Source organism: Schistocerca gregaria, chromosome 2 (genome assembly GCF_023897955.1).
Source record: "Schistocerca gregaria isolate iqSchGreg1 chromosome 2, iqSchGreg1.2, whole genome shotgun sequence".
NCBI lineage: Eukaryota > Metazoa > Arthropoda > Insecta > Orthoptera > Acrididae > Schistocerca > Schistocerca gregaria.
Window position 1 is genome coordinate 33,426,613 of NC_064921.1, and position 20,462 is coordinate 33,447,074.

Genomic DNA, 20,462 nt, shown 5'->3' on the forward strand with positions numbered 1-20,462 from the left:
GGATCTTAAGGTACATATTGGCAGGTCTGCTGATGGTGTAATCTGTGCTGGTGCCAATGGAGTGGTGGTGAAGTGGTTGTTGAGCAGTGCCATAGTCTTGGAAGATCTGTCATTTTTGCTTCTTGGAAGTCGTAAGCCTATTTAGCCTCATTTACGGAAACATTGCGTACCTTTACATTAATTGAAAAGTCTTCTTGACCCCTGTTATGACTTCATGGTAGGGTACTGAGTATGGTAGGTGCAATGACATTTGTTGCCATCTGTGCATAACATAATGTGTGAACAGGTTTTCAATTCTTGATGCACAAAGGTGGTAGCTGTAGCGTGTCTGTGAGGCTGGTATGGGTGGATTCAGGCTATGTGCTCTCACCAGGGTGTATACGACCCGGGACAACCGGGAGATCCGGCAAAAACCAAGGAATTTTTCATCCGTGATAAAACCGGGAAAAATCCGGTAATTGTTTATAATCCCGGGAATTTTTCGTTGTTTCGGTTTTCAGTTAAATTTTTGCGAGTTAGACTGGTAAGAACCAATACTCCAACAAAGGATATTACTGTATCCCGCTACTGCAGAATAATACTGCAGCAATAAAACATGAACGATGGGAAAAAACGAAAATAAAACTTAAGTTGCAAAGGAAATGCGCCGGATACAACAACAAAACACAAGGCTCATACAAGCGTCTGCCAACAGCACAGTGTGTCAAAGGCTTAGGAAGACTATGCAGTGCTTCATAACAACACATTGCCTCCGATGAGCATGACGTGACAACTGTTTGGATTAGAGTCGTTTGAGCATAAGCGGGCGGGCTCTTGTGCATGCGGAGTTGAGTTGCGTGTGAGTAGTACGAGGTGCATTCAAGTTCTAAGGCCTCCGATGTTTTTTCTAATTAACTGTTCACCTGAAATCGATGAAACTGGCGTTACTTCTCGACGTAATCGCCCTGCAGACGTACACATTTTTCACAATGCTGACGCCATGATTCCATGGCAGTGGCGATTCTTTAGGAGTCTGTTTTGACCACTGGAAAATCACTGAGGCAATAGCAGCACGGCTGGTGAATGAGCGGCCACGGAGAGTGTCTTTCATTGTTGGAAAAAGCCAAAAGTCACTAGGACCCAGGTCAGGTGAGTAGGGAGCATGAGGAATCACTGAAAAGTTGTTATCATGAAGAAACTGTTGCGTAACGTTAGCTCGATGTGCGGGTGCATTGTCTTGGTGAAACAGCACACGCACAGCCCTTCCCGGACGTTTTTGTTGCAGTGCAGGAAGGAATTTGTTCTTCAAAACATTTTCGTAGGATGCACCTGTTACCGTAGTGCCCTTTGGAATGCAATGGGTAAGGATTACGCCCTCATTGTCCCAGAACATGGACACCATCATTTTTTCAGCACTGGCGGTTACCCGAAATTTTTTTGGTGGCGGTGAATCTGTGTGCTTCCATTGAGCTGGCTGGCGCTTTGTTTCTGGATTGAAAAATGGCATCCACGTCTCCTCCATTGTCACGACCGACGAAAAGAAAATCCCATTCATGCTGTCATTGCGCGTCAACATTGCTTGGCAACATGTCACACGGGCAGCCATGTGGTCGTCCGTCAGCATTTGTGGCACCCACCTGGATGACACTTTTTGCATTTTCAGGTCTTCATGTAGGATTGTGTGCACAGAACCCACAGAAATGCCAACTCTGGAGGCGATCTGTTCAACAGTCATTCAGCGATTGCCCAAAACAATTCTCTCCACTTTCTCGATCACGTAGTCAGACCGGCTTGTGCGAGCCCGAGGTTGTTTTGGTTTGGTGTCACACGATGTTCTGCCTTCATTAAACTGTCGCACCCACTAACGCACTTTCGACACATCCATAACTCCATCACCACATGTCTCCTTCAACTGTTGATGAATTTCAATTGGTTTCATACCACGCAAATTTAGAAAACGAATGATTGCACGCTGTTCAAGTAAGGAAAACGTCACCATTTTAAGTATTTAAAACAGTTCTCATTCTTGCCTCTAGCGGTAAAATTCCATCTGCCATACAGTGCTGCCATCTCTGGGACGTATTGACAATGAACGCGGCCTCATTTTAAAACAATGCGCATGTTACTATCTCTTTCCAGCCCGGAGAAAAGAAATCAGAGGCCTTAGAACTTGAATGCACCTCGTACATTCTCCTGCTTCTGGTTACAGATGTGTGGCTGGGCGCCACTACCTAATATTGTCCCGGTTCGGAACTATAGTAAATCTGGGGCTGATGCACAGAGCAGTCCGAGTTGTGGTGGGGAGGTGGGTCGTCCCCACGTGACCCACTTTTACTTTCAGTGATTTTTTTGTTTCGTCTTTGTTTATTGCTCTCACATTAAATGATGATGAAAAGAATTTTTGTGGCTGGGAGCTATCAGTTTATTGCTCTCACATTAAATGATGATGAAAAGAATTTTTGTGGCTGGGAGCTATCAACTGAATTAAAATACGTTTGCTTAGTAACGGAAGGCTAAAATATGTTACTTTCAGATTTTATTTCCACTTTTCTGATAGTCAGCATTAATCCACCTTGCAGAACAATGAAGTTATTTTTGTCGGTTTGCTGAAGAGATTTGGCTTTCAATCTTTTCTGCTGAGGCAGTCAATTTATTGGAAACGAAGTGTTCAATTTCACACTCTTGGCGGGTTTCAACTGTTCGCTACATTTCAAGTGCATACATGGCATTATACCATAATAAAGAACCAAACATGAGATAATACAGCACTGGTACTCCAAGAAAATTTACATCCAAATATGGACATAGAATGTGCACTTTAAGCCAAATTACACATTTTAGTGTGGTTCATGAATTTCCGATGCTCTTGGAGTATCCTCTGATGTCGTGTTTCTTTTATGACAATGTAAGATCTTTCAATGTTTCACACATACGAACATACGGGCTTCCTGTGTTACCGTATCTACGCAAACGAGGTGAAGCCTGTTATCTGACGCTCTCTTCCAACTGCTGAAACAAACCTGTTTCTAACAGGTTGTGGGAAAATATTGCGAATGGTGGTTTGAAAAGTGTTACATTCAAAGCAAATTTCCTTTTGTGCAAGATGAACTATGTACGATGAGTTTCTTAAATCACAAAGCATTTGACTCCATTTAAAAATCAACTCTTTGAGGACAACCACTTACAAGAATTTCGAGCCCAGATCAGACATTTACGTTGTTATTAAAAATTTTACTGGCACATTTGTGTGATGTATCTTAATTTAAACCCCGAACTTTTCTTATTTGTGTGTTCGCTCCTTTAAAGAGTGATCTTGCTATTGGCTGACTACTATACGTGTCCTATGCTGTCATCAGCGGGCGAGATCAAGTGACATGAGCTATGACTGGCTTACAAAATCGCATCGCAAATTAGAGTTCAGTGCTTCTGAAAGTAACATGCAGTGTTTGGTGGAATTCAAATTTATACAGCATCACCTGTTTATGCCAAAGGTGGAATAGGCCCAGGGTGCTTCAATAATGCAGCAGCTGCTTCAGACACCTGACACATGCAGTGTGATGGCGATAAAAATTTAACATTCTGAGAAATCAACACAAATTCTTGGCTGTATTTGGCTGTGAAATCCGTAAGAAGGCTTCTGCCCTCTGTGGTAGTGGTAGTGATTGTGTCGCTGCGTTCCTATGCCCTAAGAAATCCAGTTAGTGCTGGCCAGAGACACATTTGGCTAGTAGTGTTTAGGATGAGACCATGGTGTTCTATCTGCTTGAACACTTTCCTTAAATGCTTCTGATGTTGCTTTGCCTATGACAAAGAACTAAAATATCATCCAGGTAAATAAAAGAAAAAGTTGAGCCCTGTATGTCCAAGCCAGTGATGTGTTGCTATGTTTGAGCAGCAATCCAAAGTTCAAAAATCATAAATTTATTCTTAGACATGCCAAAAGGAGTGATGACTGCTATCTTGGGAATGTCTCATTCTGCTCCAGGGATCTGGGTGTACACTTTTGCACAGTCAAGGATGATAAAAACAACTGCACTGCTCAACCACAAAATCATAGTCATGTGATAATTGCACTAGCTGTCCATCCGTTTTGCTCAAATTTGTCTTAAAACTGTGAAGGCAGAGTTTGACAGTATGATTTGTGAAGCTTTAAAGCAGCCTTCCAACAGTCCATGGTCCTCACCGCTACATTTGGTCCCAAAAAAGGGCAGTGCATGGGAACCTTGTGATGACTATATTTACATCTACATACATACTCCGCAATCCACCATACAGTGCATGGCGGTGGGTGCCTTGTACCACAACTCTCCCTGTTCCACTCCCAAACAGCACGAGGGAAAAATGACTGCCTATATGCCTCTGTGTGAGCCCTAATCTCTCTTTATCTTATCTTTGTGGTCTTTTCGTGAAATATAAGTTGGCGGCAGTAAAATTGTACTGCAGTCAGCCTCAAATGCTGGTTCTCTAAATTTCCTCAGTAACGATTCACGAAAGGAATGCCTCCTTTCCCCTAGAGACTCCCACCCGAGTTCCTGAAGCATTTCCGTAACACTCGCGTGATGATAAAACCTATCAGTAACAAATCTAGCAGCCCGCCTCTGAATTGCTTCTATGTCCTCCCTCAATCTGACCTGATAGGGATCCCAAACGCTCGAGCAGTACTCAAGAATAGGCCGTATTAGTGATTTTATAAGCAGTCTCCTTTACAGACGAACCACATCTTCCCAAAGTTCTACCAATGAACCGAAGGCGACTATCTGCCTTCCCCACAACTGCCATTATATGCTTGTCCCACTTCATATCGCTCTGCAATGTTATGCCCAAATATTTAATCGACGTGACTGTGTTAAATGCTACACTACTAATAGAGTATTCAAACATTATGGGATTCTTTTTCCTATTAATCTGCATTAATTTACATTTATCTATATTTAGAGTTAGCTGCCATTCTTTACACCAGTCACAAATCCTATCCAAGTCATCTTGTATCCTCCTACAGTCAGCCAAAAACGACACCTTCCCATACACAGGTCTCTGTAGTCATCACAAGGTTGCCATGCGCTACCCGTTTTTGGGACCAAGTGTAGTGGTGAGGACCATGGACTGTTGGACGGCCACTTTAAACCTTCATGAATCATACTATTGAACTCTGCCTTCACAGTTTAAAGACAAATTGGAGCAAAAAGTCACAGTCTGCAAGATATGGGAGGACCATCGGTCATCTCTATGCAGTGGACAGCATCATGCCTTACTTCCCTAGGTACTCGAGTGGGTCATGTCAGAGCTAGAAATTCATACAGCAGCTCCACATACTCACCGTCCGGCACCCAAATTACTTTGGCAGTGGGAACAGCTGCATTAACTCCGAAATCCAGACACTGTTAAGACAGCAGTCATGTCAAACAGGTGTGAGTTCTTCGTGTTTGTCAGTAGATTGTACTGGATGAGGAACTCTGTTCCGATGATAGATTTGGCAGCATCTGCAATTGTAAAATCTCACACAAATGCTTGTCGTAAACCTAGGTGTAGTTCCAAATGCGTAGTACTGTATGTTTTCGTGGCCAAGTTGTTTACAGCAGTCGCACAGAATAATGTGGATGGTAACTTCCTGTGCAACATTGTCCATGGATAAATAGACAAATAGGATCCAGTGTCTACTAAACATTTACAGCAGACTGCCAGTCATAACAAAGAGGCAAGGCCAGTCACTAGAAAGAGGCAAGGAGACATAGATCAGCAATCGGTGGAAATACCTATTTCTGACTGTCCCTTCCATTTGGGTAATTGTAGGGAGTTGTGCATTCGCACACTTGCTCCCCAAATGTCCGGTGATACGAGCATATACCCTGGTTCCCACATTCAGCTGTGGAAGAGGTCATCGATGAGCTGCTGCATGAGTGTTGGCGGTATCAATTCTGGCTTCTGTCATTGCCTGTGTCACATTGAGGTGACAGTTCACTGATCTGCTGCATCAATAGGTCTTCCTTTACTGCCAGGGCATCATAAACTGCATGTGAAATGGTTGAGATCATAGTAGCGCACTGTTTGGTGATGACTCTGACAGGAACATGTCTCATCATGTCCGGGATTTTATCTACCAGCTCCCATACTATGTCCAAGGGTGCTACGATTGCTTTGATGGGTGGTGACAAATGGCTGCTCCATATTGTGTGCAGTAAACTGCCTGGAATAGTTCTCATGTCTATTTTGCTTCTCAGTTGGCGAAAGTACTTTGAACGGTTTCTCTCTTCAATATCTCTGAGTTAGAACCTGACAGACTCACTCTCCCTGCAACATTGACACTTTCTGTTTCAATTCTGCTGTAAGCTGGTCATAAGAGTTTGCCTTGGGTGGCAAGGTAATTATATCTTGAACTTCTGTGTCATACAGGTGCTCTAATTGGATTACTACCAGGGCAGACTTGATAGCATATACAGAAATTCCAGAATAGAGGAAACTGCCTTCTGCCTGCACAAACCACACAGCTGGAGTTTGTTGTCAGAAAGGTAGCAGTGTTATAGCCAGGTCTGACACATTGGAATTAGTGTCAGTCATTTTGCAAATCTCTTTTGTAAGTGCTCATTAATCCAATGATATGAGGGTCACAACTTAAGTAGTGGCAACTGTTTATTTATGGCTCGTACAAAATATATACGTGTTTCAAAGTTTTACTGACCTTTAAAGTGGTCACCAGCATTGTGTATAACCCATTGCCAGTGATGTGGAAGTTGTAGGATACTCTTAGCAGTGTCAGTTGTGTTGATAGTTCAAGTGGCACGGTCTGTTGCCCGATGAATTTGTAGCAGTTCTCAAGCAAATGCTGTGAAGTGTTTCCTTCAGTTTAGAAATTGAGTTGAACTCACGAGGGCTATAGTTAGGGGAGTCCAGTAGGTGGTATAGATCTTAGCAGCCCCATCAGTCAAACAAATCAGTAACAGCTTGCACTGTATCTGCTTGAGTATTGTCCTGAAAAATGATGATCAGGTCCTGCATAAAGTGTCATCACCTCTGTCTCTAAGCTGGTCATAGGCTGTATTCCAAAAATGAACAGTTGCCACTATTAAAGTTCCAACCCTCGTACTACGCAGGAAAATCAAGTTTTGGTCACCACTTTGTCACTACAAACTGTGTAGACTGTTCATTGACTATTAGAAGCAGTGTGTACTTGGTATGACTGTACCAGGCTACACAAAAAAGCCTTTGAACACAAAAACTCTTTTATTGATCATAGTCTCAGGAGATGGCAATAAATACACTAAGGTGACAAAAATCGTAAGAAACCTCTTAAATTCGTCTCGGGCCTCCTTTTGCCAATTTTAGTGCAGCAACTCAGTGTGGTGTGGACTCAAAATGTGGTTGAAAGTCCCCTGCAGAAATATTGAGCCATGTTGCCTATATAGCCATTTATAGGCTCAAAAGTGTTGCTGGTGCAGGAATTTGTGGACAAACTGATGTCTTCATTATCTCCTGTAAATGTTCAATGGGATTCGTGTCGGGTGATCCTGGTGGCCAAATCATTCACTTGAATTATTCTAAAAGTTCTTCAGACCAATTGTGAACTTTTGTGGCCTAGTGAAATGATACATTGTCAACCATTAAAATTCCATCATTGTTTCAAACATGAAATCGGTGAATGTCTGCAAATGGTCTCCAACTTTCTGAACATAACAATTTCCCATTAAAGATCAATTCAGTTCAACCATGAACCCAGTCTATACCTTGTAAACACAGCCCACACCATTATGGACCCACCACCAGCTTGCACAGTGCCTTGTTGGCAATGTGAGTCCATGGCTTTGTGGGGTCTGCATAGCACTCAAACCTTACTATCAGCTCCTACCAACTGTAATTGGGACTCATTCTACAAGGCCACAGTTTGCCATCCGTCTAGTGTCCAACTAATGTGGCCATGAGTCCAGTAGAGTCACTGCAGTTGATTCTGTGCTGTTAGCTAAGGAATTGACATTTTTAGTCTGCTGCCATAGCCCATTAACACCAAATATCACTGCACTGTCCTAACAGATACATTCATTGTATGTCCCACATTGTTTTGTGTGGTTAATTCACGAGTGTTGCTTGTCTGTTAGCACTGACAACTCCTCGCAAATGCTACTGGTCTCGGTCGGCCACTGTCTTGTCCACAGTGATAGGTAATGCCTGAAATTAGGTATTTTCGGCACATTCTTGACACAGTGGATATCGGAATATTGAATTTTTGAAATGAAATTTCCTGTGCATCTGGCTCCAATCACCATTCCATGTCCAGGATCTGTTAATTCCCATCATACAACCATAATCACATTGGAAAACTTTTCACATGAATCACCAGAGTAGAAATGACAGCTCTGGCAATGTACTGCCATTTTATAACATGTGTATGCTATACTACCACAATCCATCTCATGACTTTTGTCACCGTAGTGTACATTGGTTGCTCCTTTCAGTTAAAATCACGTAACACACAGGGAACCAAACATCAGAGCTATTACATAACTATGCCCAAAACTCACTACGTGCATGGAAACGGAAGATACAAAATATAAAATAATCAAGGGATAACAAAACTAAAATGCATATATACACAGCACAGTGTGTGGCATGAAATGTTCAATGCCATGGTGTTTGTAAACATGCACACGTGGCATGCGCAACTCATCCCTATGTAACTGCCTGGATTTGGCACACACCATAAATATGGCTTGTCATAAGATATTGTCAGAGATTTTGGTAAACTTATGTGCAAGATGAAACTCAGGAGCAAGACATAAGTAAAATGACCCTTAAAAATCAAACTGTGAATGTTTACTGAAAATGTTGGGTACGGAGTAAGCCATTGACTTTTTAATGGTTCAAGGTGCTACAGTCACATATAAACTATTCAACTGCAAGTGTCTGTGGGTGTCATATTAGCCCACTACATGTACGAGGACGGCTGCATCAGCAAAAGGCAGAGGTCTCATTTTGAATGTAGTGTCCACTAAGGCTGAAACACTGAAAAAGAAAACAGTGGGTGAAGGAATGAAATGGCCCAACAAGGATATTAATATAAATTCAGTTAAAAAAATTACCAATTTTGGAATTACAAATTTCATTTTCAAATGTAATAGCAAAGTTGGCAAGGCTCTAAAGTGAATCCTTGCACAAAGTGCAGCTGTTGTGCAACTCTTTTGAAAATGATGGCTGTATGTTCCTAAGCATGCTACATCTGTCTGTTGCTTAACATGTGTACCTCATCAATTTTTATTCTGTCCTGGAACTCCCATCAATAAACTAAATTAAATTTGCCTAAAAATGTGCATTTTTTCTGGGAATGTTATTAATTATTGTGCTCTGTAAACTCATAATGTTCATGCATCAGGACAAATAAAGGCAGTCCTATGAAACCTATTTACATACACAATTTTTTATTGCTATTCAATTTATCAATAACAGTGTAATGAATCATTGGTGTTATTGTTCAGGAAGGAGATAGTGCCTTATTCTGCTTTGTTTGCTGCATTCAAAATAACTGGTAACCACACAAGTTACTGATGTAAATTGTATGATTTCAGGGAAACAGGAGTGGCAATTTTATCAGCTGTTGATGACATACAAGTGATGCTTGATGATCACATTCTGAAAGCACAGACCATGAGAGGTTCTCCCTATGTTAAAGCTTTTGAAGAAGATATGCAGAAATGGGAAGCTAAACTCATATCTATGCAAGATATACTTGACGCCTGGCTTCAGGTAAAGTGATAGATACTTTTTATTTGGCATTTTGTGCTTTATGAGAGACAGGTTTTCACTATTTGAGAGATATTATAGAATGCTTGTACATACAGCTTGTTGATATGTGTCCTCCAGTCCTTTTCTCAATCTCTGCATATGTCATTCTGAATGAATGACAGTACAGCAAATAAGGTACAAGCTAAGTGCAGCAATAAAATTTGTAAAAAGGTAAACGAGGTCTTATTGTTGGGCAGTGATCAAGGGAGGGTACAGTCAGAACTCTTTGGGAAATGGTTACCAGGTTACTGTTATTTTTACATCAAGTGAAGGGTTCAGTGATTTAATCTGTAGTTTAGGATCTTTTTGGAAAAGACTAGGAAAAGCTGGCGATATAATAATAGTAGGGGAGTCTTAACTGTGCAGTTGAGGATGATATTAAGCACACTGCTGAGAGTACTCCTCATGTTACTCTTTGAGCAGTGAGATAAGTCCTGGATGAAACATTCTGTAGAACACATTAATGCAGAGATTGGAAAATCAGTTAAAGGAGTGGGACATCCACATGTGGGTGTGATCGACACATTGCCAGTCACTCATTTGCATCAACAATGCATTGTCTGCATCTGGTAAGAAGCTCCTTGCATGGCTAATTGTCAGACGTATCTAGTGTGAACAAAAGGGAAGTCATGTTATCCCAGTGATTTCCACTGTGTTCAGTATACTATTTTTAGAGTAAATTTACCTGAAAGATATAGCTGCACAACAAATATAATTACAATCCAAAGGGCCACTTGTACAACAAAGTACAGTGGAACTCCAATTATCTGAACTCCAACTATTCGGATTATAGGTTATCCAGATTGCATGACTAAAATTGTTGGTTTTGTTCAATAATTATCACTGTATATAGTACACTAAGTGTTTATTTGTTGTTATAAAGTCAATCCATAGGAAATGTATTAAAAGACAAATTCTTTCAGTGAACAGTGAGTATAGTAGGTGCATTATGCACATTGTTACCTTTGACGTGCCCATCAGTCAATGTGGTCTAAATCATTCTGTGTTGTGACCTTAATGTGTACAATGATTTGTCACCAATATCTTCAGTCATCTGTGTCTTTTGTTTTCAAACAATGGAAAATCCACGATTGTACAATGACAGTGTTATGAAAAGGATAGATTGCTACTTACCATATAGTGGAGATGCTGTGTTGCAGATAGGAGCAATAAAAAGACTCTCAAACAAGTAAGTTTTTGGCCAAAAAGGCCTTCATTGAAATTACACACACACACACACACACACACACACACACACACACACACACACACACACACACACACACTCTCTGGTCGTGTGTGTGTGTGTGTGTGTGTGTGTGTGTGTGTGTGTGTGTGTGGCCTAATTCCTATGAAGGCCGTTTTGTCTGTAAGCTTGCTTGTTTGATAATATTTTTGTGGTGCCTATCTGTGACTCGGCATCTATGCTGTATAGTGAAATAGTATATCTTTTCCATAATAGTGTCTTTTGTTTCATGCATGTGTGTGTGTGTGTGTGTGTGTGTGTGTGTGTGTGTGTGTGTGTGTTTTTTTTAATTTACTGTTTGACATGTGTTCTCTAGAAGGAAACACATTATCTTATCACTGCCCAACAAAATAATAATCACAATTAGACAAAGACATGAGTGGTAAGCAGGTAGCTGAGATGTTTAGTGTGGGCCCGTGAAAAATTTCAGACATAAAACAAAGAAACTCTTCCATTTTAAACTTTTTGTCCATCCTTGAAAATTAATGTGGGAGGTCATCAAAAAGAATGAAAATGGCAGGCGGCAAAGAGCTGGAAGAGGCCACATTCAGGTGGTTTTTGCAGCAGTGAACACTGAGAAACCCTCTTCTAGGACTGAAAATTTATGGTTTATCTTCATTTAAAGTGGGCAATGTATGCCTGCAGAATTGCAAGGCAACGCACTGTATTCATGACTTTGATTTAAGTGGTGAGAAACTATCAGCAGATCTAAAAGCTGCACGAAATTATATTGAAAAATTCAAACTTCAAGCAGAATCGTATGACTTTCAATTTTTTACAGTGTAGATGATGAGACAGGTCTTATTGTATGGATTGGCCTGAAATAATGTTAACCTCCAAAAGGGAGACTATTGGTCCTGGCTAAGAGTTTAGTAAAGACCATGCTACCATGCTGAACAGTGTTAACCATGTGGGCGACCACAAAATACCTGTTCTGCTGATGGGAATATCAAAGAACCCCTGAGCTTTCAAAAATGTGTAAAAAACTTCGCATATTTTACAAGAATCAATCAAAGGCATGAATGAGTGCTGCTCTATTTTTTGATTAGTATGATTCAATTTTCATACCAGAGGTAAAAGAAATACCAAAAGGCTATAGGGAAAGAAGGCAGTAATGTGATATTAATACTAGACAATGCACCAACCTATCTCACAGAAATCTTCTTGATATTAGAGATGGACCAAACACAATGAGTTTGCAGCAACCAATGGACTAATTACGGTATTATGAAGCTTCTGGCAGAAGATGGACATGAAGAAGCCATTGCAGCTTGTAATGGTACTTGAATTATGTAACCATTATGGTACCTCACCTGAACCTCTCGATACCAGTAATATTCTTCTGTGTTTCTTCAAAGTAGTTGACATTTTTCTGAGACAACATTCAGATTTGATTTCATTTGTGATACATTGATATGTTTATATTGCAATGATATTATTCTTATGTGTATTCCTTCTTTTGTCACTATGATCTTTGACGTACTTGTAACTCTGATTTTTGGGCGCGTAAGCGATAGTTAGTTGGTTGTTAACTTGTTTGAGAGTCGGACGTGGAAAAAGTCAAGTCTTGGACGTCATGTTGGAAAGACGCATATTGTAATCTGTATAAAATGTGAACTTTAACAGTGACTGTGAGGAAGATGTTTTCAAGTATGTTTTGTATTGTGAAGTGATGTTTTGTGTTTACGTGATATTGCAATTAAAAGGAAGTGTAACTTAAATTCGAAGTGCTGATTGCTTTTTTTACATCACCATTGTCCTGCAAAAGTGTAATCTTCAAGAATGATTTGTGAAGCACATCAACAGAACTTTTGAATATAGCAGTATAAAACCAAGGCCTCTTTGCATCGGAACTCGGAATCATAACCACCTAGATTTTCAATGATTGAGCCATGATTTTACGTTGAGATTAGCATGGGAAACACAAAAAGATGAGTGCCTAATTTTTTCATTATTACATGAAATGACTATTAACTGTGCTCTAATGACACCTGCCACATAATATGACTGTTGTTGCCCGAAAATGCAGTATTTAGCAGTGTGAGAAACACCACAATCGTTATTAATTACTGACCTTTGTTGTGGTAGGGTTGTTAGAAGCTCATCACCAAAAATTGGATTTAACAGACTGGTGTTACTTGTTGGCGGAAGCGTGGAATATGGTGAAACAGCCCCATTAAAAAGAGCTTGGAATAAATTGAATGATGCTTCAACAAAGATGAACTACAGAAAAGATGAAGATGAAAAGAAGAAGGACAGAAAGAAGAGGAAGAAAGAGAAGTAGCATATGGTGAGCTATCACTTCACGACATAAGAAAGATCATTTTGAAAATACCTGGACATGCAGAGGATACAGGAAAGTGGCTTGCTTGTGATTCTTCAGATCCTGAGTTTGAAAATCTAGGTAATGATGAAACCATTCAAAGTCTGAAATAAGAACTGATGCCCATGAGAATGACATAGTAACTGACTAGGCATAGGACCACTCACGCTCGGTACTCACAGCTTTACTTCTGCCAGTATCTCATCTCCTACCTTCCAAACTTTACAGAAGTTCTCCTTCAACAAAATTTTTTATAGCAGATATTGTTGATTTCTCTTTTTGTAAACCATACTGATTTTTTGAGATAATTAAATCCCCCCCCCCCCCCCCCAATAAACCATGGACCTTGCTGTGGTGGGGATGCCAGACAAACGTGTGGTTCCTGAAGAGGGGCAGCAGCCTTTTCAGTAGTTGCAAGGGCAACAGTCTGGATGATTGACTGATCTGGCCTTGTAACAATAACCAAAACGGCCTTGCTGTGCTGGTACTGCGAACGGCTGAAAGCAAGGGGAAACTACAGCCGTAATTTTTCCCGAGGGCATGCAGCTTTACTGTATGATTCAATGATGATGGCGTCCTCTTGGGTAAAATATTCCGGAGGTAAAATAGTCCCCCATTCGGATCTCCGGGCGGGGACTACTCAATAGGATGTCGTTATCAGCAGAAAGAAAACTGGCGTTCTACAGATCGGAGCGTGGAATGTCAGATCCCTTAATTGAGCAGGTAGGTTAGAAAATTTAAAAAGGGAAATGGACAGGTTAAAGTTAGATATAGTGGCAATTAGTGAAGTTCGGTGGCAGGAGGAACAAGATCTCTGGTCAGGTGACTACATGGTTATAAACACAAAATCAAATAGGGGTAATACAGGAGTAGGTTTAATAATGAATAGGAAAATAGGAATGTGGGTAAGCTACTACAAACAGCATAGTGAACGCATTATTGTGGCCAAGATAGATACGAAGCCCACACCTACTACAGTAGTACAAGTTTATATGCCAACTAGCTCTGCAGATGACGAAGAAATTGAAGAAATGTATGATGAAATAAAGGAAATTATTCAGATAGTGAAGGGAGATGAAAATTTAATAGTCATGGGTGACTGGAATTCGAGTGTAGGAAAAGGGAGAGAAGGAAACGTAGTAGGTGGATATGGATTGGGGCTAAGAAATGAAAGAGGAAGCCGCCTGGTAGGATTTTTGCACAGAGCATAACTTAGTCATCGCTAACACTTGGTTTAAGAATCATGAAAGAAGGTTGTATACATGGAAGAACCCTGGAGATACTAAAAGGTATCTGATAGGTTATATAATGGTAAGACAGAGATTTAGGAACCAGGTTTTAAATTGAAAGACATTTCCAGGGGCAGATGTGGACTCTGACCACAATCTATTGGTTATGACCTGTAGATTAAAACTGAAGAAACTGCAAAAAGGTGGGAATTTAAGGACATGGGACCTACATAAACTGAAAGAACCAGAGGTTGTACAGAGTTTCAGGGAGAGAATAAGGGAACAATTGTTAGGAATGGGTGAAATAAAAACAGTAGAAGAAGAATGGGTAGCTTTGAGGGATGAAATAGTGAAGGCAGCAGAGGATCAAGTAGGTAAAAAGACGAGGGCTAGTAGAAATCCTTGAGTAACAGAAGAAATATTGAATTTAATTGATGAAAGGAGAAAATATAAAAACACAATAAATGAAGCAGGCAAAAAGGAATACAAACGACTCAAAAATGAGATCGACAGGAAGCGCATAATGGCTAAGCAGGGATGGCTAGAGGACAAATGTAAGGATGTAGAGGCTTATCTCACTAGGGGTAAGATAGGTACGGCCTACTGGAAAATTAAAGAGACCTTTGGAGAGAAGAGAACCACTTGTATGAACATCAAGAGCTCAGATGGAAACCCAGTTCTAAGCAAAGAAGGGAAAGCAGAAAGGTGGAAGGAGTATATAGAGGGTCTATATAAGGGCGATGTACTTGAGGACAATATTATGGAAATGGAAGAGGATGTAGATGAAGATGACATGGGTGATACGATACTGCGTGAAGAGTTTGACAGAGCACTGAAAGACCTGAGTCGAAACAAGGCCCCCAGAGTAGACAACATTCCACTGGAACTACTAACAGCCTTGGGAGAGCCAGTCCTGACAAAACTCTACCATCTGGTGAGCAAGATGTATGAGACAGCGAAATACCCTCAGACTTCAAGAAGAATATAATAATTCCAATCCCAAAGAAAGCAGGTGCTGACAGCTGTGAAAATTATCGAACAATCAGTTTAATAAGCCATAGCTGCAAAATACTAACATGAATTCTTTACAGACGAATGGAAAAACTAGTAGAAGCCGACCTTGGGGAAGATCAGTTTGGATTCCGTAGAAATACTGGAACACGTGAGGTAATACTGACCTTACGACTTATCTTAGAAGAAAGATTAAGAAAAGGCAAACCTACGTTTCTAGCATTTGTAGACTTAGAGAAAGCTTTTGACAATGTTGACTGGAATACTCTCTTTCAAATGCTAAAGGTGGTAGGGGTAAAATACAGGGAGCGAAAGGCTATTTACAATTTGTACAGAAACCAGATGGCAGTTATAAGAGTCGAGGGACATGAAAGGGAAGCAGTGGTTGGGAAGAGAGTAAGACAGGGTTGTAGCCTCTCCCCGATGTTATTCAATCAGTATATTGATCAAGCAGTAAAGGAAACAAAAGAAAAATTCGGAGTAAGTATTAAAATCCATGGAGAAGAAACAAAAACTTTGAGGTTCGCCGATGTCATTGTCATTCTGTCAGAGACAGCAAGGGACTTGGAAGAGCAGTTGAATGGAATGGACAGTGTCTTGAAAGGAGGATATAAGATGAACATCAACAAAAGCAAAACGAGGATAATGGAATGTAGTCGAATTAAGTCGGGTGATGCTGAATGAATTAGATAAGGAAATGAGACACTTAAAGTAGTAAAGAAGTTTTGCTATTTGGGGAGCAAAATAACTGATGATGGTCAAAGTAGAGAGGATATAAAATGTAGACTGGCAATGGCAAGGAAAGCGTTTCTGAAGAAGAGAAATTTGTTAACATCGAGTATAGATTTAAGTGTCAGGAAGTCATTACTGAAAGTATTTGTATGGAGTGTAGCCATGTATGGAAGTGAAACATGGACGATAAATGGTTTGGACAAGAAGAGAATAGAAGCTTTTGAAATGTGGTGCTACAGAAGAATTCTGAAGATTAGATGGGTAGATCACATAACTAATGAGGAGTTATTGAATAGGATTGGGGAGAAGAGAAGTTTGTGGCACAACTTGACAAGAAGAACTGATCTGTTGGTAGGACATGTTATGAGGCATCAAGAGATCACCAATTTAGTATTGGAGTGCAGCGGGGAGGGTAAAAATCGTAGAGGGAGACCAAGAGATGAATACACCAAGCAGATTCAGAAGGATGTAGGTTGCAGTAGGTACTGGGAAATGAAGAAGCTTGCACAGGATAGAGTAGCATAGAGAGCTGCATCAAACCAGTCTCAGGAGTGAAGACAATGCGTTCACTATGCTGTTTGTAGTAGCTTACTCGCATTCCTGTTTTCCTATTCATTATTAAACCTACTCCTGCATTACCCCTATTTGATTTTGTGTTTATAACCCTGTAGTCACCTGACCAGAAGTCTTGTTCCTCCTGCCACTGAACTTCACTAATTCCCACTATATCTAACTTTAACCTATCCATTTCGCCTCTTTAAATTTTCTAACCTACCTGCCCGATTAAGGGATCTGACATTCCACGCTCCGATCTGTAGAACGCCAGTTTTCTTTCTGCTGATAACGACATCCTATTGAGTAGTCCCTGCCCGGAGATCCGAATGGGGGACTATTTTACCTCCGGAATATTTTACCCAAGAGGACGCCATCATCATTTAATCATACAGTAAAGCTGCATGCCTTCGGGAAAAATTAGGGTTGTAGTTTCCCCTTGCTTTCAGCCGTTCGCAGTACCAGCACAGCAAGGCCGTTTTGGTTATGGTTACAAGGCCAGATCAGTCAATCATCCAGACTGTTGCCCTTGCAACTACTGAAGAGGCTGCTGCCCCTCTTCAGGAACCACATGTTTGTCTGGCCTCTCAACAGATACCCCTCCGTTGTGGTTGTACCTACGGTACGGCTATCTGTATCGCTGAGGCACGCAAGCCTCCCCACCTACGGCAAGGTGCATGGTTCATAGGGCTGCAGGTATGAAATTCATTTTCCATAGATCTTTGCAAAAGTGTGGAGTAAGGTACATACAGTATTTAGGAGATGGAGACTCTAGTGCTTTTAAGAATGTAGCTGAAAGTCAGCCTTATGGAAAAGATTGCACTATTGAGAAACTGGAGAGCTTAGGCCATATTCAGAAGACGTTGGATGGATGACACCGAAGACTTTTTGCAGACAATAAAGGCGAGCTACTAGAGGATGGGAAGCCACTGGGAGGTAAAAACAGACTTAACAAAGAAGAGAACTGACAGCCTACAAGTCTATCATGGTGCTGCAATTAGAAGTAACCTCACAAGCTTGGACAGTATGAGGAAAGCAGTATGGGCCATTTGGTTTCATTACTTGTTGACAGACTCTACACCTTAACATGGCCTCTGTTCTAATGAATGGTGCAAATTTTTGAAAAGTAAGGAAAGTGGTGAACCTTATACCCATAAAAATAACCTTTCTTATGATGTTTCAATGGCCATTAAACCAACTTTTAGAGCACTGGCTTCACCAGAACGTCTAGAAAAAATGTCTTCACGGGAAAACACAGAACTCAGATGAAAGTTTCATTGCTCTTATTGGGAAAAGATGTCCAAAGACAGTGTTTGTTTCCAATTTGGTGGTAAAGATTTCTGCTTCGGAAGCTGTTTAATGATGAGAATGTGGCGAGACTTCACATCCTCAGCAAGTTGGGTTTTCCACCTGCAGTCTTCACTGAGCAGATACTGCAGATCATTGACAAGAAAAGAATCGCGAAGGCAGAGATGTCAGTCCAGAACATACACAAAATTGCTAGGCATAGGAGCAGAGAAGCTAAAAGAGCTGTAGAGGATGATGAGGAAACTTTAAAATGATTTTTCTGCAACTTAAGGTTTTCTGCTTTCAGGAACACATATATTAGAAACTACTGGAAGGATTGCAATGAAATTTGGCATACCTATTCTTTTACTTTGAACCAATATTTAAGTGGAGCAAAATTTTAATCGAGATGTTATACACAGTTTTGTGATTGATAATATATTGAAAAGTTTGCTTGTAAAAATAATAGCATTAATTTACCAACAAGTTACTGCACTTAATTGTACAACTATTAGTGTAGATTATTTTACCAAAAAAAAAAAAAAAAATTTGCCAAATTTGCCTCGACATTATGAAAAAGTGTACCTTAAAATATTAATGCAATAAAAAATTCAAAATTATCTCACTGCATTAGATTGTTATTAAAATTTATGAATTTAAAAAAAAAATCATATTAGATCTCAATACATAAGTGTGCAAAATTTCAATGAGATTGAACAAAAAAGGGCAAATATATTGATTTACAAAAATATCAGTGCAAGACTGCCACCATCTCCCCTTAAACTAACGAAATAGATTGAAAAATTGGTTCTTTTTAACTGTTTATTCAACCACAAAGTTAGGCCGAATTATTTAAGTCATAAAATTGACAGATACAGTAATGCAAACAATGCTTTTGACAAACCTGGTAATTATTTTGGAATTAATTAAGGGCTGGCTTTGCTAACATGTTTTCGATTAGAGCCAAATAAATACTTTAAGATTCCTAGTGGTGGTTCTTCCAAATACTTATAATTAGTACAGAATTTATACTTGTTTATAAGTCAGCAATAGAATCTAAGTCATGAAACACTTAACTGATTTCTATGGACGCAGGTTCGAATCCTGCCTCGGGCATGGAAGTGCGTGATGTCCTTAGGTTAGCTAGGTTTAAGTAGTTCTAATTTCTAGGGGACTGATGACTACAGCAGTTGAGTCCCATAGTGCTCAGAACCATTTGAACTTAACTGATTTCACTATGTAATAAAAGGTATTAACTAGGAACAGTCAAAATAAATCACAAAATTAATTGCATACACAAAACTAAGCATAAAATTAGAGCTTGTGCTATATTCTTTAAGACTGAGGGCCAACCTTTCTCTTTTATGAAAATGCTTGTTATGCGGAAGTAAAGAAATCCCAGCTTGCTTCGTCACAGAGTTTGGTTATTATTTCTTTTTGCAAATACAATAATTAACAACTGTGTAGAACATTCCTCTGGCATGAATCCATAGTACGCACTAAATTACAGGATTTTAGCAAAATTTTACTGTACTTCTTATATAGCTGACAACAATTATACTTGACCATAACATAAGAGATTCTCAAGTATCGTGAAACAAAATGAGACACTAAAAAGGATTGAAGAGGCTCGTGGTGCTTCGTACCAGGACTAGCAGCTACCCTTGAGCATAAATAAGTTAAATACATTAGTGTGCATAAAAACACAAAGAGAACCATTACTTTTAGTTTACAGAATTAATGCTCAGTGACTGGAACTGGTAAGAACTATATGTAATATGTAGGAGTTTATATCCAGAGTGACCCAAAGTCGAACTAAATATTTGAGGAGTAAAGGAGTCCAATCTCTGAAAAACAGAAGCATAGGGTCATCGAAGGGCATTCACAAAAGAACGAAACTTTGCTAACATTTGAACTAATCCTTTTTCTACCTAGAGTACAAACACGCAAACACATATACAACTGGTTAACATGTCTACACCCCTAAACAGTGCCTGCAGGCCGCGTGTGTGTGTGTGTGTGTGTGTGTGTGTGTGTGTGTGTGTATTCTAACTAGAAAAAGGATTACTCTGAAAGCTTGGATGGTTTGGTATTTGAAATGGCCTCTCTTCCTCCATTACTGTGCACCATGTTCTCAGCCTGTGTCCTGTTTCTTAGTTTTTCCCTACACCCCCATCATGTGTAACTACTTTTCCTTAAGAATATATTGTTTAGAAATTACAATTGTGCAGGGAAAAAACACAGTATATATTTGTTCATGAGAAGTACAATAGTAATGACAAATTACAAGAGGATATATTCAAACTATAAGTGCTAGCAGCAGAGGACATGAAAA

General features: G+C 40.0%; 1 protein-coding gene across 1 annotated transcript in view; it reads left to right on the forward strand.

Annotated features, from left to right (window-relative positions):
* Positions 1-20,462, forward strand: part of LOC126336262 (dynein axonemal heavy chain 3) — a 1,127,841-nt gene that overhangs the window by 268,178 nt on the left and 839,201 nt on the right. The window contains exon 19 of the mRNA XM_049999758.1: positions 9,531-9,708. Coding sequence (XP_049855715.1) covers positions 9,531-9,708 — 178 coding nt within the window. The remainder of the gene's footprint in view (positions 1-9,530; positions 9,709-20,462) is intronic.